This window comes from Panthera leo, chromosome A1, assembly GCF_018350215.1.
Source record: "Panthera leo isolate Ple1 chromosome A1, P.leo_Ple1_pat1.1, whole genome shotgun sequence".
Classification (NCBI taxonomy): Eukaryota; Metazoa; Chordata; class Mammalia; order Carnivora; family Felidae; genus Panthera; species Panthera leo.
In genome coordinates, this window is record NC_056679.1 from 121,643,196 (window position 1) to 121,659,995 (window position 16,800).

Below are 16,800 nucleotides of genomic sequence, written 5' to 3' on the forward strand. Positions count from 1 at the left end.
CTTGAGTAAAGTCAGCCCATGCAGACACATACCACCAGGGCCAGGAGCAGCCCTATTCATTGTCACTAACTTGTCATTAATATTTCTACGGCATTAAAGATAATTATTCCCTACGGGGAGGTCAGCATGCACCAGGCATGGTCTCACGTCGTCTTCATTTTGCTCCTATTATTATCTCTCAGAGGATGGAGACTCATCAAGACCTTGTAGCTGGTAGGGGCACCTGGGTGGCTCAGTTGGTTAAGCGTCTGACTTTGGCTCAGGTTGTGATCTCACAGTTTGTGAGTTCGAGCCCTGCTCCACCTCAGGCTCTGTACTGGTGGTGTGGAGCCTGCTTGGGATTCTCTCTCTCTCTCTCTCTCTCTCTCTCTCTCTCTCTTTCTCTCCCTCTCTCTCTCTGCCCCTTCCCCACTTGTGGTCTCTCTCTCAAAATAAATAAACTTAAAAAAAAAAAAAAGACCTTACAGCTAGTAAAGGTGAAGTCAGGGTTCATGCTGGAGTCTGTCTCACTTGGAAGCCTGGGCTCTTAACTCTGCAACCCAGGGCCAGTTTCACGGGTGTGGAACCGGTTCAGTGGCACAGGGATCCACGCTTAGAAGGGCCCCGTGCTTGGTTTAATGGTGTGTTGTTGCCACCTTGAAATTCTTAATACGTTTTTGAACAAGGGGATCCACATTTTCCTTTTGCACTGGGCCCTGCAAACTATGTAATTTGTCTTGCTGACACCACACTATCTCTCATAACAATACATTAGATGTGATATGCACCCCAGTTTTTGGAAACCTCTTTGTCCCTGAAGCCCTAAACAGAGACTTCTATATGCACTGAAGCCCCAAACGGAGGCTTCTTCCCTCAAGATCTGTATGTTCAAATCTGAAAATACGTGAGTGTTTCTTTCTGGTTATAAAAGTAATACAGACAAATACTAGAAGTAGTAGTCAAGGGAACTACAGTTTTATCTGTAGTGGAATAACTTTTTATAAGAAGAAGGTTAATTATGTTGAGTATATAAAGCTCTGTGTCCTCTATATAAACTTTTGTATCTTATATATAAATATTTTTATCCTTAGGATGATTTTTTTAGACTCACTCTCAGATGGATGCCTGGAGAGATATTCTAAGAATCTGTAGCACCCGGGGGAATTTTTGTTATACTTGTACTCTACTTTTGTTCGATTATATGCGAGATAGGCATCTTTGGCTTTCCTCTAAAATGTTAAGTAATGTGTTGTGAAATATTCTTATTCTCCTGGTAAATATCCACTTCGTTTGATAAAGGGAACTTAGCTTGTATCTTGTACATTCCTTCCGAGGTCTAAATCAAACCCATCTCCTCTTAGCCCCCATCCCTTTGTCGAGGCTGAAAGTAGCCCCATGGGGGTTTACAACTTGATCTTTGGTGCTGGTGATCCTTGGGCCTCTCTTGCCATGAAAAGCCTCATATTGTGGAAGTTGCCATGTTGCGGGCTGGTCAGGTAACTTCTGTTACTTAGCAACCTTCTCCTGCTTTGTTAAGTTGGGCTGTTCAATCTCCTTAATGAATAAGAGCATCAAGCCAGGTAATTGATGCCTGGACGTTTAGCTCATGAATAATTGACTGTCTGGGTAATCCTAGATACATTTCCTCGATCAGATTGTGCAATGGAACAGTCATGTCATAGCCAGTGTCGAGTTTTGTGTGTGCGTTTTTGGTTTTGGTTTTTTTTTCGTCTTAATTGGTTTTATGATGTCAGAAATCTGCTTTATTGACCCAAAGGCTCAAATGAACAATGGAAGCAATGATCCTCCCAAAGCTGGGACATGCTTCCTCTTTCCTCCACAAGAGCTCAGCATTTCCCCTTCAGTCTGGGCTTAGAAAAGTTTTCAGCTCTGCTTGTGTATCTTTGCAGCTATCTTTTCCCACATACATCGGGAAGGCAATGTGGTCTGAAGGGGAGGAGGGAACTGAGAATTGGGTTTCCTGAGCAATGCCAATCAGTCACTCTGCAGCTCCAGGCCAACCTTAGCTCGTCTGACTTATGTATTCATTTATGCATTCCTTCAACACACGTTGGGAGCCCCTCCTGCATGCCAGGCAATGGAGATTCTGTGAAAAACAAGGTTGGCCTTGTCTGCTTTCATGGAGCTTATGTTCTAGTGAAAACACACGGGTGATAAGCACATAAACAAGGAAAAGGACAAGTAATTTTCAGATCGTGCTAAGTGCCAGGTTGAAAAACAAAAACAGAATAATGGGGCAGAGAGTGACCAAGGGGGGAGGAGGTATATGGAGATAATTTTGATTGGGTGGTCTGGGAAGGCCAGGGAAGTTGTCTTTGATGAGGTGACATGTGAACTGAATGACAGACGTGGAGGAGCTGGCCAGGTGAAGAAATGTGGGGATAAGATAGAGGCACATGAAGACAAAAGTTCTGAGATGGGAATGGGCTTAGCATGATGAGCAGATTGACGGGCAGCACAGTATGAGGGAAGGTGGATGCCCACATAGGCAGCTCACCTTGCATACCATCCAAGATGACAAAAAAACTGTGTAGCCTCCCCTTAGCCATGGGGGCCTGAAGGAAGGGGCCCAAATATAGGCCTCACCAATGGCACAGGTAGTGTCATTCTTTGTATAAAAATAAAAAAAAACCAGATGTTGTCAAAACTCAGCTCAGGTTAATTTATTGATTCCACACAAATGTATTGAGCTCTAGGCAGTGTTTGTGACACTAGGAATATAGAAGTGACTAAAGCCAAGTCCCTGCCTTTGTCAAACTTACACTGTATTAGCAAAATAGGCAATAAACTAATAAAAATAGTCAAATACAGCTATAAAGTGTATAAGATACTGAGTGCTATGGAGACAAAGCAGAGAAGGGCATAAAAGTAGGAGGGATGAGATAGTTGAAATTGGAAATGGAGTCATCTGGGAAGGCTTCACTGAGAAGATGACATTTGAGCTGATGCTTGAAGGTGGTGTGAAAGTGCGCCGTGTGACTGTCTGCAGGAAGAGCCTTCCAGACAGAGGGAACAGCAAGACTACCACTTTTTTCCAGAAGACCTCCCTTCCACATGCCTGCCTCTGGCCTGGGCTGTGTTCCCTCTTAGGAGACTTCTATCAAAATGCTTATCACTCTCCTGCTTAAAACTTTCCACTGCCCTTGGAACAAAGCACGAGTTTCTTACCATGGCTTATAAGGTCCTATTTAATCCTTCACCCCTCCAAACTCATCTCTCTTTCTTCTCCCTTGTTCATTGGCCCCAGCAGAGCATCCTTCTTCCTGGTCTATAAACATGCAAACCCTTTCCCAGTTTGGAATTCGGGACGTCCTTGTCCTTTGCCTACAACCTCTTCTCAGAGATTGTCATATGACTGGTTCCTTCTCCTCATTCAGGTCTTAGCAACTTAGAGAAAGCTTCCCTGACTGTCCTAATCCTCTGACCAGCCACTCCTCACAATGATAGAATTTATCAAAGGCTTACCACTTATTCACAAAGGATGTGGTCATTTCCTACTGCCCCAAAACTGGCCCTTCATGTGTAATATGCTCTTTGGAGAAAAAGGAGGTTATAAATGTGAAGTGAAATGTAACAGAGTACCAGCAACCATACTGTGATGCTTACAGCCCTTGGGAATATGACATTCACTTCCACAACCTTCTATTTACCGCCAGACCGGATTTCCTTCGAATTCTGAAAGGTTCAGTTACAAATGCATGCAAAAATTTCTCCCCTGTTCAGGAAAGAGAATGCAAGAGCAAAAGAAATGGATGAACTGCCATTTTCACAGAAAGTAAAATGTCTGGGGATACAGGAGACAAGAGCTTCCAGCTTCTCTATATTTCTAACCCACTAGAACTTGGATGCTGAACCCAGTGATGGAGCCAGGCTTTCATTGTCTTTTTTGTTATACTAAAAAAATTGTTTGAGAAAGATAATAAATTATGGATATTCATGGGAAGAAATGGAATGGGATAGCATATATTTATAGTGTTTTGTTTACAAAGTGATGAATTTTAGTAAAGAGAAGGCAACTGTCTATAAAACCTTTCTGGACTGACGTATTAAAATATGTCAATGGCTGGGGCGCCTGGGTGGATCAGTCGGTTAAGCGTCTGACTTTGGCTCAGATCATGATCTCACGGTTGGTGAGTTCGAGCCCCGCGTTGGGCTCTGTGCTGGCATTTCACAGCCTGCTTCAGATCCTCTGTCTCTCTCTCTCTGTCTGTCTCTGCCCCTCTCCTGTTCTCTTTCTCTCAAAAATAAATAAATAAACATTAAAAAGAAATATGTCAGTGACAAGGTCATCTCATGTCAAAAATAATGTTTTACCCCTGTTCACACAGATGACGTGGGTCTTGGAAGATGGTATCTCCACACCACAAACAACACCAATACACTCCCCTTTCAAAACCCATAAATGAAAGAATCTACTGGGTCAAAACATCTTGATGTCTCAAGATGGCAGCTCTCTTGTAGAGCCGTTTGGAATCACTGGCCAGCAAAAAACCAGAGACACACATTTATCATCCAGCTCAAACTTAATGGTAGAGTAAATAGGTGACTTGTGTACTTTTCTTTTAAACCCACTTTTGGTGGTACTTTATCACAGCACAGGGAACTACAGGATTTTAAAAAGGGAGATGGATAGTTTCTCCTCACCGAGGAGTGCCTGCTCTCAGTCCTCCAAGGAAGAAAAAGGAGGGTGTTCAGGTAGGGAAGGTTCTGTCTGTCCCACATCCCGACAGAAATATGGCCCTGCAGGAAGGAACCCAATGAAAGAAAAGGGCCAAGGTGGTTGCCCTTTGTCCTTCAGCCTGTCCACCCTCAGCCCAGGAGGTAGACACACCCTCTCCTCAGCTCTGAACGAGTCATCACTGTTATTTCCAGTTTGGTGGATTTTTTCTTTTTCGAATTCAGGAGACCCATCAATTATGTAGGGCTCCGTGATGATCTCAGGCAGTGACACCTCTGTAGGTCTGAATGGCGTTTCTGAAGGGAAACCATCTGGCCTACCTTAGCTTGTTCATCCCTGGGCTTCTCTCCCAGCTTGTAAGGTGTGGCGGCCACAGAGAGTGCCAAAACCATCAATATTTCACAGCCTTAATTAAAGTAAGCCGAGAGCTGTCAGCCTCTTGCAACTGGCTTCCTTTTCCAAAACAAAACAACCGCCTGGCATCTTGAACAGGGGCCGCAGACAGAAAGGGGACTTTGGCTAGAGCTCGGTGAGGGAGGGAGGGAGCCCGGGATTTCACAGACCAAGACTTCCCGGAGTTATAAACCCGCCAGGACACTGGAGTAAATTCCCTGGTGCTGGCCTTGGGACCTGGGACCGGAAAAGGGAAAGAGGGTCGCCTCTTGAGCTCCCTTTGACAACTCTTGTAGGGGACTGGAAGTGGGGCAGTAGGGAAGTGCAGTCTGCAGACTTCAGGGCTGCGTACCCTAGTCCAAAATGAATGAGCTCGGGACCCAGCAGAAGCTTCACAGTGGGGGGGCGAGGGTGGGGAGGGTCTGGAGCAGTCTCTCTGCGGCCCACTTCCCCGTGCCTGCCCCACGTGCCCAGGCCCGCGCCGCCATCCAGCCTGGCGGGCAGGGGAGCCCGGAGCCCTGCGATTTATACATCTATTAATTACCTCCAGCCTGGAAGAACTGCCTATAAATACAGTGGCACTTTAGATAAAACTTTCATGCAGCTATTTAGATCCTTTAAAATATAAATGATTTCCTCTAAATTTTTTATCATAAATCAGGGCATGGAGCTAGGCGACAAGACGCCGATTTCCCCCCTGATGGGAGCAGAGCCTTTGCTTGTTTTCCCTTTTTCTTTTTCTTTGCTACTTTTCTTCTCCTTCTCCTCCTCCTCCTTCCCCTTCTTCTTCCTTTTAATTTACAGAGGTTGGTTAGTGGCTCTGCTTCTCTTTGCTGTGTGGGGTGGGGGGTGGGGGGAGGGAACAAGTTGCGGGAAGTTTCACCCCCTTTCCTGGATGGAGGCTGCCTGGTGTCTGTGGGAAAGCTCAGCAGACCTGAGTTCAGATCCTATCCCTGCCACTTGCTCCCGGTGGTGCTACCAGGAACACAACTTCTCTGAGCCTCAGCAGTCCTGTAGGCAAAACATAGGTAACAATAGCACCTACATCATAGACAGGGTAGATGTTAAGATGAACTGACATGATGCACACAGCCAGGCGGACAGAGTAGGAGCTCAGGAAGACAATGAGCTGTACATTGGCAGACAAGTTACTTCACCTTTCTGAACCTCAGTTTCCTCATCTATAAAGAAAAGGTGGAAAGATAATTCACTTTGAGGGAGTTATTATAAGGAATGAAAAAGACAACAGCCAGATTCTAAGTTTCTTGAGCCAGTGACCACATAAACCTTGTTTATCATTGCATCCCTAGACCTAGCAAGTGTCCAGCTCAGAAGAAGCGCTTGGCAAGCATGTGATGGCTACACAAAACAACAGTGTTTTCTGCTTTGAACTTGGTTTCCATTTATGGTGATGGATTTGACCTCTACCCTCTTTCCAAGATTCCTGCTTAGAACCTTGACTTATCCACATTGAAAGGGCCTGTGGATCTAGTCTTGAGTAACCAGAGGCCCAGAGCCCATGAGTAACTTGTCCGGGGTGACACAGCAACTTAGCTATGTATCCATGTTTGAATCCAGACCTTTCCCCTTGCTGCTTCTTCACAATCAAGCTGACTGGGTAAGAGAAATGGCCTAATCCTTTGGCCACAGAAGAGCTAACAACCAACTGAGTGACATGGGGATTGACTTTATGACTTTGAACTCTAGGATGCCTATGAACTGGGGAAGAGAAAGTCAAAACCAGTCTTTGTGGGCCAGGAATAGGACCACGTGATGATTGAGTCCAGATTCTTGAGAACAAGCAGAGAGATGGCCATGCTACTGATGGCATAGATATTCTAAAGTCTTGAGCTCAAAGATGATGACACAGCAGGACCTATTTGGTGGCAGTGGTTGGAGGGGGGGTAGAGTATGAAAAAGTCACGCACTGACGTAGGAAGTTGTTAGGAAGAGTCTCCGGGGGAATGGCGTGTCAAATCCAAACTACTGACTGATTTTCCTTGAAGCAGTAGACTAAACCCAGAAAATGTGGGGTCTCTCTCATCCATTCTGGACCACTGCAACTCCATTCCTATACGGCTGCAGGAAGTAGACCTCCAATCCTATCACCACCCTGCTTAAAAGCTCCAGTGCCCCCCCCCCATGGTTCAAAACCCAATTCCCCTGCAACATCTGGTGCCTGCCTTTGACTCTGTCCTTTCCCACTTTTGCGATCTCCTTACTACACTCCAACTACCCTTGACGTCTGCTTGTTCCTGAAAACGCCATTCTTACTCCCACATCAGGTGTTCACACTTGCTGTTTCTCTTGTCTTCCGTTTTATGCTTCAAGCCTTCACTCAAAGGTGACTCTTTTGCTTTCTGTCCAGGCAGTCTCTATTCCTGTATTTTCTCTGGTTTATCTTCTCTGCAGCAGTTATCCGGACTCCAGGCTGTCTTGTTTGATGCTCACTTGCTGCTGAAGTATCAGCTCCATGGGGGGAGGGGCCCTGGGGAGGGTGGGGTCTGCCTTGTTTGTAGCTGAATTCCTATCTGCTAACATCATGAGGGCCACAGAGTAGATGCTCAATAAATGTATTCAGTGAAAGAATGCATGATGGACAAGGGCTCTAGGACATCCCTCGCTTGGTCCCCTCATTTTTCAGATGAGGAAACTGAGGCCATAAGGAGTCAGAGACCTGCCAGCCGTACTGCCCTGCCGGAGAGTCAGAACTCAGTCGGCAGGGGACGCCAGGGCAGGGGAGGGCTGGCGCGTGGCGACAACCCCTCAGGGGTGGTGGGCCTGGGGCTCCTGAGTCCCTCTGGGCATCTCAGATCTTCAGAGCCCCACGTAGACAATGTGAGGCGAGCGGCCGCAGCAGCTGTGCAGGCGGCAGGTACATGTGAGAAGTTTGTGAGAGGAGCTGAGAGAAAGGGAGAGGAAGGCGGGCGGCTGCGAACACCTGGCCGGGCAGCCCCGCCAGCTGCCTGCCCGCGATGGCATCTCGAGTTCGGGCAGTCCTATCGGGCTATCTCCCATTCCACCCCTCCTCCCTGTCCTCCCCTTCTCTCCGAAGTGGAGCTTGGCCAGGGATGGAGGTGGGAACTGGTAGCCACTGGCTTCTGGAAGCGGCCTCTGCCGGAAGCAAGCCTGGAGCGGGGCCAGCCTCTGAGCCTCTGGAATAGAGGCCACCTCGCCTTCTGGGAGAGAAGTAAAGCCTGCTCTTCCTCCCAGTCTCAGCCTCTGGGCTTGGGGGATGGGGTGGGGTGGAGATTCTGGTGCCAGCCCAAGACCTTCATTAAAAGCAGGTTCAGAAGTTAGAAAAACCTGGGCTCTAATGCCCACCCTACCATGCTTCAATGTGTGGCTTGGGGGAAAAAAATCAGTCTCGCTGTGCCTCAGTTTTCTCATCTGGGAAATGGAGATAATAATATAATGTCAAAGTCTTGATGTGGAGATTCAGTTATAATTCTTTTCTAAAGCACATAACCCAGAGCCTGGCAGTCCATAACTGGTTTTTCTTGTTATTACCATCATCCTACTGCCAAAATCGTAGGGGAGATATTATTCATGCATTCATTCATTCAATGCACATTGTTATATTAAGCTCCTATATGGTACCTGCCCTGTAGACATAGGCAGTGGAGACACAGGGACAATAAGACCCATCCTCAAAGAAGTCCCAGGGTCCTTCAAGGAGCTGAGGCAATGAAACATTGTGTTCTTACCAAGACATAATAGAGGAGGACACAAAAGACTCAAAGAAGAAAAATTTATCTCTTGGAGTCTTAGTGAAACTTAAACTTAAATAATTATTTTAGGGTCTGAAAAAAATAATGTCAAGTAACAAGTTTTCACATCAAGGTTTTCAAGTTGAGAGTCCCAGGTCACCCGCTGGCAAATCATAAATGTCTATTAAGAAGCACCTCAGGTGTGCCTGGATGGCTCAGTCAGCTAAGTGTCTGACTTGATTTTATCATGATATTATGTTTTGTGGGTTCGAAACCGCGCCCTGCTCTCCCCGCTCCCCTGCAGTCTCCTGCCCCCCTCCCTCGCCCCCCCCCCCCCCCCCCCCACCGAGGGACTCTGCACTGATAGTACAGGGAACCTGCTTGGGATTTTCCTTCTCTCTTTCTTCCTCTGCCCCTCCCCCCCCCCCAAAAAAAGAGGCACTTCACTCCCATGGGTAGCATCTCTGCATGTCGTCATCTTAGGATGTTTTGTTTTAAGAGGCTGCAGATTCCTGCATGATTCCTGCTGATGCTAAAGTTGAAAACCACTGGCCCATAGGAAAATGCCCCTGCCCCTCTGCCCTAGCTTCCCTACAGGGCTAGTCCTTCCGGAGGGACAGAGTGCTTTGTGTTCTGATTTAGAGTTACATGTGGCAATTTTATGTCCCCACTAGAGTCTGAGCTCTCCAAGCAGTGTGCTCTATGCCTACAGAACGTATCACAAGATCCAGCCATCAGTAGGTATCCTGAAATGACCATGGAATGAAGAAAGTGTCCCCATTAGTGTCACTCACATAAATGCCCATGTGGTCCCTACTTGGACCCTCAGACAGATTTCGTGTGGCCTTTATGTGGGGTGTGTGCATGGAGAGGGGGGAGGGATGTGCATGTGCTTTTTAATTGTAATTTAATGCCACAGGGGTGAGGATGGGGCATTTGGTCTCCGCTTTACGTCAGTCCCAGTCTTCCCTGTTATATACCCAACTGATCTGCTTTACTGGACTTGCTCCTGACAGAACTGAAGCTTGAAAATCCTATAAAGTATACAGTGTTCATAGTTCTTCTCGTTCTTTTCTCTGTGGTCTTTACCTCATCTCCTCTCTCTCCAGGGCCTTCTCAGAAAGACTGCTCCCTAAGGATGGGTGTCACCTTACTGCTGGCTGCATAGACCTGTCAGTGGACCTTCACTGAAGGGAAGGATGAGAAAAATCCAAAGAACACAGGTTGCCTGATGCAAGAGTGGCTTTTGATTTGTGGTCCTAATGCCTGGGGATGCTAGGACAGAGGCTGGTGAACTGAAGGCCAGCACGGAGGCCTAAGGAGGTCAGTTACTCTTGCTCTGGCTCTGACCCTTGCCTGACCTCGACCGACCCTGGCAAGTGTCTCCCAGCCCCTGAGGGGACAAAGCAGAGAAGGATGGATGTGGATGGGCCTTTCCTTCTGTTTCTAGGGGTTCAGCTTCTTAGACAATTAGGGTATGATTAGGTGATTGTGGGTCTCAGGGCACCATGGGGTCAGGCAAGTTCCAAAATCTTCTCCCTAGAGGATTCAGCCTCCCTTCTTTTCCTTCCCTGCTTTCCATTTGCCTTCCTGCATTGGGCAGAAAATGAGAATGAGTGGTCCTAAACGTTGGTGAAGTGATGAAATAACGCTGCGTTCAGCTTCTGGGAAGTTAAGGTCCTAGGAAAGAAGCTCTTGACTCATTTAAAATGTGTTTCATTTAAGTTAACCAGAATGGTACTGTTTGGCTGGAGCTGGAAGTTCCTACCATCTAGTCCAGCCCTCTTCTTGTGGGTAAACTGAGGCCTGGCCAGGGTCACACAAAGCCCAATATTAGAATGCTGTCTAAGAGCCAGCTGTCTTAAGGCCCACAGTTATGGTGTGTATTCCGTATTTCAAGAATTCCACCAGACTTGCTCTGTGTCTTGTGTGTGAATCTACATCTTCTCCACTGCAGTGCAAGTTTATAGTCAATTTCCTGCAGTGGATTTTAGACTGGTGACTCTGTGAGGGCAGGGATGGAGTCTGATTCACATCTGTGGCCCAGCCCTCTGTGTGGAGTCTGGCACAAAGCAGGTGTTGAACGAAGGAAGGACAGCAGGGAATCAGATTGCACCTTTAGATCAGTCATTCTCCAGGGAGATTATTTAAGCCACCCCGGCTCCCAAATGCTTTAGCTTTAAGTGTTGAGGGAAGAAGAAGAGAGCAACAAACATTTATTTCATGATTTCACTGTGCCAAGCAGCATGCTGAAAGCTTATCTCAGTGCACTGCTCGCAACAGTTAGTGGAGGGGAAACTATTTCATATATGATGAAAGTTCAGTCCAACAATGTTTGAGGTGGCTCATGGCCTCTAAGTCAGCAAGAGGCAGAGATGCATGTTGAATCTGAGGGCAAGGCTGCGCCCAAACATTAGGTTGTGAGGTTTGCCTAGCACTAGATATGGTGCTCAATGCTTTCCTTTCTATTCTAGTTTGAAAACACCTTCACCAGAACCCAAGAAGGCAAACAGGAGTGCAGTTGCCGTTTTACAGACAAGGAAACCAAGGCTCAAGAGAGGTTTAGTGGAAGGGCAGCCCTTGGCCTCAGGCCCCTGGGCTCAGTCCTCCTCCCCGGTTACAGGTTACAGAACGGTTACAGGACGCACAGGACCCATGCAAGGGGGCTGGCTGTAATGCGGAGAAGAGGGATTGGCAGGATCCGAGGGTGGGGAGCCCAGATCTAGGCAGGATTTGCTCTTAGGCCAAAGGTGACCCCTCCACACCCAACCGCCGTGTTCACATTCTGAGAGACCCGGCCCGCATACGCGGGCGCGCAAGGCCCAGCCCTCTGGCTGGGGAGACTTCTGAAACTCGAAGGTCGCTCCCGGGCGGTGGCGGCGTCCGAGGTGAGGTGGGCTCAGCTGGGCGCGCAGGTCTCGGCTCCGAAGCCCGGAGGGCGGCGCTGCGGCGCGGTCCCAGGATTCCCTATCCATTATTCACGATGTTTACTAGCGCGGGCAAAGGAGAGGACACCAGGGGGAAGGAGAGGGGATCAGAGCGAGGCGGGGGCGGAGCAATACTAACCCTGCGGCACTTCGGGTCCCAAAACTTCGGGAGGAAAAGTGCGAAATGATGAAGAGCTGGGAAGTCAGATGTGGCGCTCGGCACACAGTAGGCCATCTGTAAATATTCGTGGAATGGATAACGGAACGAGTGAGCCAAGGGCTCTGTTCCCAACTGGCTCTGTTGTCTCGGGCGAGTCACTTAACCCCCTCGTTTTCCTCACCTGGAAAGCAGAATAACAGTATCTACTCCGCAGAGTGTGCAGATACCATGAACTAAGTCTCTAAATAGCCTACCACCTATTAGGAGCTCAAAAATGGTAGCTATTGTTCTGGCGAATGGGGCTTGTGAGGTTTGGCAGCCCAGTGGAAGTGCACTGACTGACTCCCAAGGCCGGTGGGCAGTTCTGAACTGTTACTATTCTAAACAGAACTCATTAAGCTTCCTTCCACTGACGGGTTGGGCAAAGGGAGAGGGGGCCAAGTTGTCTTTCTCTAGCGAAGACCAGAACTGCCAGCGTTGGGAGGAAGCCGCTGGTCTCCAAGACCCGGCAGACATTTATTTCCCCCATTTCCACCCCGCCGGGAGATTGGGGTCACCTGGGGCTCATTCTGGCAGCCCCTCACCCTCCCTGGAGCCCGTCTGGGCGCTTGGAGGCGCCTCTTCGCTGAGCCGCGGGGCCGGACTCTGGTGGACGGCTCGGGCGTGGGGCCAGGAGCGCCCTGGAAATGGGCAGTTTGGCGGCAGCGAGGCCGACAAGGAGTGTGTGTGTGTGTGTGTGTGTGTGTGTGTGTGTGTATAGAAGGGTCAGCTTCCTGGACCCACTCAGGCCGTGGCTGCCCTTCGATCTGGACAGTGCGAGTTGGGACAGGACGGAGAGGTTTGAGACTTTGGGGGAAACTAGTCCACCAAGAAGAAACAGTCCGGAAGGTCTGCCGGCCTGGAGCCAGGCGGGGCGGGGCAGGCCCGGAGAGGCCAGGCCCGACCGGGGTATAAATGCTGTGGCGGGGGCGGCTGTGGCGGGCGCACAGACGCGCGCCTAGAGCTGCTGCCTGGCCTCGCCTCCCGGGCCGCCCCTGCGAGTCCCGGGCGCGTGAGCACGCCTGCGCGCGCCCGGGCCCTTCCTGGCAGGCTGCTTGTAAGATGAGTGAAGAAGCAGGTGGGGGAGAGGGGAGGCAGCGAGCGAGAGGGCGAGGGGAGCGCGGGCGCTGAGCGGCGCTCACTTGGAGCGCGGCGAGCGAGCGAGACGAGCCTGATCCATGTCCCTCGCTGCCTCCCTGCCAGGCGCGCGAAGATGATGGCCATGAACGCCAAGCAGCCTTTCGGCATGCATCCGGTGCTTCAAGAACCCAAATTCTCCAGCCTGCACTCCGGTTCCGAGGCCATGCGCCGAGTCTGTCTCCCAGCCCCGCAGGTACGTACTGGAGCATAATTACCGCTCTAAGGCACATTTTTTGACAGGCACTAGCTTCATGTTTTTTTCATGTCGCCCAGAACAATCGCCGCTGTCTGAACCCCTCTCCTTGTCTCCCCCGCGCTCTCTCCCGGCGCGCTCTCTCTCTCATTCATGTCTCTCTGATCCACACGTCTGTTCCAGCAAAGCCTCTGTCTCCGTATTAATTTTTATGACCTGGGCTTTGAGGAGAGGCATCTCGGTTGCTTGAAAATGTGTTTTAATCCTGAGTTGACAGTATTCCCCACTGACCGTGCTGTGCGCCTTCTCGCTTGCAGCTGCAGGGTAATATATTTGGAAGCTTTGATGAGAGCCTGCTGGCACGCGCCGAAGCTCTGGCGGCGGTGGATATCGTCTCCCACGGCAAGAACCATCCGTTCAAGCCCGACGCCACCTATCATACCATGAGCAGCGTGCCCTGCACGTCCACTTCGTCCACCGTGCCCATATCCCACCCGGCCGCGCTCACCTCACACCCACACCACGCCGTGCACCAGGGCCTCGAGGGCGACCTGCTAGAGCACATCTCTCCCACGCTGAGCGTGAGCGGTTTGGGCGCCCCCGAGCACTCGGTGATGCCGGCGCAGATCCACCCGCATCACCTGGGCGCCATGGGCCACCTGCACCAGGCCATGGGCATGAGTCACCCACACGCCGTGGCGCCTCACACCGCCATGCCCGCGTGCCTCAGCGACGTGGAGTCGGACCCGCGAGAGCTCGAGGCCTTCGCCGAGCGCTTCAAGCAACGGCGCATCAAGCTGGGAGTGACCCAGGCGGACGTGGGTGCGGCTCTAGCCAACCTCAAGATCCCCGGCGTAGGCTCGCTCAGCCAGAGCACCATTTGCAGGTTCGAGTCTCTCACTCTCTCCCACAACAACATGATCGCGCTCAAGCCGGTGCTCCAGGCCTGGCTGGAGGAAGCCGAGGCCGCCTATCGAGAAAAAAACAGCAAGCCAGAGCTCTTCAACGGCAGTGAGCGGAAGCGCAAACGCACGTCCATCGCAGCGCCGGAGAAGCGCTCGCTCGAGGCCTACTTCGCTATCCAGCCGCGGCCCTCATCCGAGAAGATCGCGGCCATTGCTGAGAAACTGGACCTTAAAAAGAACGTGGTGAGGGTCTGGTTTTGCAACCAGAGACAGAAACAGAAACGAATGAAGTACTCGGCGGTCCACTGACTGCGGCGGGGCGCGGCGTCCGGGGCCGGGGCCAGGGCCGGGAGAGCGGAGTGTATGCCACCCCCCAGAGTGTGTGTGTGGGGGGAACGGTTATGGGGAACTCCAAGACGTTTCCTGGCAGGTCAGGCTCTCTCCCCCGAAGCCACAGACTTTCCCCTTTATCCTACCTGGTTGCCTCCCGGACTTCTCTTTCTCTTCTTTCCTTTCCATTCCCACCTGAAAAGTTATGGCGCTAAGAAAAAAATTCCTGAAGGGCAGGCCCCGAGTGGCAGGCGCTGTCCGTGGTGCTGAAAAATCTCCCTCGCGCGCTGGACTGCGAAACCACAGGGCAGGAGCCCCAATGCAGGGGACAGTGAACTGGCCCCGACCACACTACTCCGGGGTGAAGGCGCCACTTTGCTAAGCGTGATTAGACAAAGGTGAAGGGATGGGAAGGCAGTGATAAACACTAATACAAAGTCTAACTGGGGCACAAACATGTACTGGAGATTTATTTAGAGTATATAAAATACTGTATGTTTCCAAAGGATAGCCTTATACTCCTTTCCTCTCCTAAATTCTATCCATCTCATCCTTTGGTTTGCTGTAAGTTCTCTAAGGTAGCACGGACTAGGTTCAGGGAAAGTGTGCGTGAAGTTGCGAGGTCCCAGCTGTTCTCTGCGGTAAGTCGGGCTCCCTAAAAGATGGGCTCAATTTTGGCGACTGAAAATGCCGGGATCTCAAAGCTGGTTGCAAGCAACAGCCGGCAACTGCTCTAGCGCATCCTCCAAGATCTGATGGTGTTTGAGGGGGTGATTACTGCCTGCTGGAGGGGTGGGATTGGTAGTGTTCCGGTCGGACTGAGGACTCTCTGCCCCCAGCTCGCTCCTGCAGCCAGATTTCCAGCGCAGCATAGAGGCGGCTTTTCGAAAGTAATTGTAACTTCTCTGAATCATATGCAAGTCCTTCCAACACATCTAACCTCATTGCGATTTTATTATTGTTGTTGTTGTTAGCATTGTTATTGGCTATTATTTATTTAACTCTGCTTCTTTCCATCCCCCTTACATGGGTGTCTCCTGGTGGAGGTTCACTTGTGATTTGGAGCGGAAAGAGGAGCCAGACTGCTGGCCTGGACCCTTCTCACCGCCATCCCTCTGGCCCCACCACATTTTATCTTTCGTTGCTTCATGTAATTCGCGTGTTGCTGTGTGACCTTGGTTTTGTTCTCCAAATAGATACAAATAAAATATTAAGTTTTCTTCTCTATTTACCCCTTGAATTAACTCCTAAAATAAATGCTTTATTTTTCAACCTGAATCACAGTGCTTTTCTTTCTCAGAGGCTAAGGAGTACTAGTCTTGGAAAGGATTTAAAAGTGAGGACCCATAAGGGCTGGGTTCTCGCTTCTGGCAGGCCAGTGTCTGGCCATCTCTCCCCTCTTCCACACAGCTGCACCTTGTCACTCAGATCTCCTCTAGGGAGAGCTGGCCGTTCTTCTCTGGACCTCAGGGTTACAAGGCACTTCCCTCCACACTTCCCTGAATGTGAATCTATCAGCCTCTGTTCGGTCAACTAGACTCAGATCCACCGCAAACTTTGAAGCCTGACTGATGAGAGTAGGAGCGCCTAGTACTTGCACTCATTGGCTGAATGATCCTGAAGCCAGTTTCTTACCTTCTCTAAGGCTCGGACTGCTCTGCTCGCCTGCAGGATTAAGATGTTAATATTTACCTCACAAAGTTATTGTCAAGATTAAATAAGATTGTTTATTTGAGGCATTTGGTAGCGCTTGGTGCTCAAGATGAAACATTATTTTAAAAGATTCAAGTGGCCTGGCAGGAAGTGGGTGGATAGAAGCAAAGAGGGAGGAAAGTGCTCTTTCCTGGGACAGAGTCCGTTGGGGCCCCTTCGGGGTCATTTCAGAAATTCATTTAAAATTGTCACCCAAGAGCTTACTCAATTCATGGTCTATCTCATCTTCTCTATGAGGAAGGAGGTGCTAAATGGTACATCTGCTGTCAAGATCCTAGCCTAGTGCCCTGCGCACAGTAGGTGCTCAAAAGATGGCCATTCCCTTTTCTTTCACCCCCTCTAAAAGGGGGAAGAAACCTTTTTATTTGTGAGCCACAGGAACACCTTCATGATTTAAAAATTAATGTTCCAAGTCAGAGAGTCGTCTGCACATTTCCCCTCTGTCTTCAAAGAGGTCTGGGTCATCGACTCCCGGCCGAAATTCGGAGCAGAGCGGGTCTCCCCTCCGCGCGGTGCACTCCCTCTGCGGCAAAAACAAACCTAGGGATCGCCCCCAGCCCCTGGACCTCAGTCCCTCGCCCCCACCAAGCGCAACAACCCCAGCGATGCCTC

The 16,800-nt window shown here is 49.9% G+C and overlaps 1 protein-coding gene across 1 annotated transcript; it reads left to right on the plus strand.

Moving 5' to 3' along the window:
• The first annotated feature begins 13,120 nt into the window (after positions 1–13,120).
• Positions 13,121–15,747, plus strand: POU4F3 (POU class 4 homeobox 3). Its single transcript, XM_042906147.1, has 2 exons — positions 13,121–13,240; positions 13,558–15,747. The coding sequence occupies exons 1-2, from the start codon at positions 13,121–13,123 to the stop codon at positions 14,452–14,454; spliced, it is 1,017 nt and encodes a 338-aa protein (XP_042762081.1). The 3' UTR covers positions 14,455–15,747.
• Positions 15,748–16,800: the final 1,053 nt, after the last annotated feature.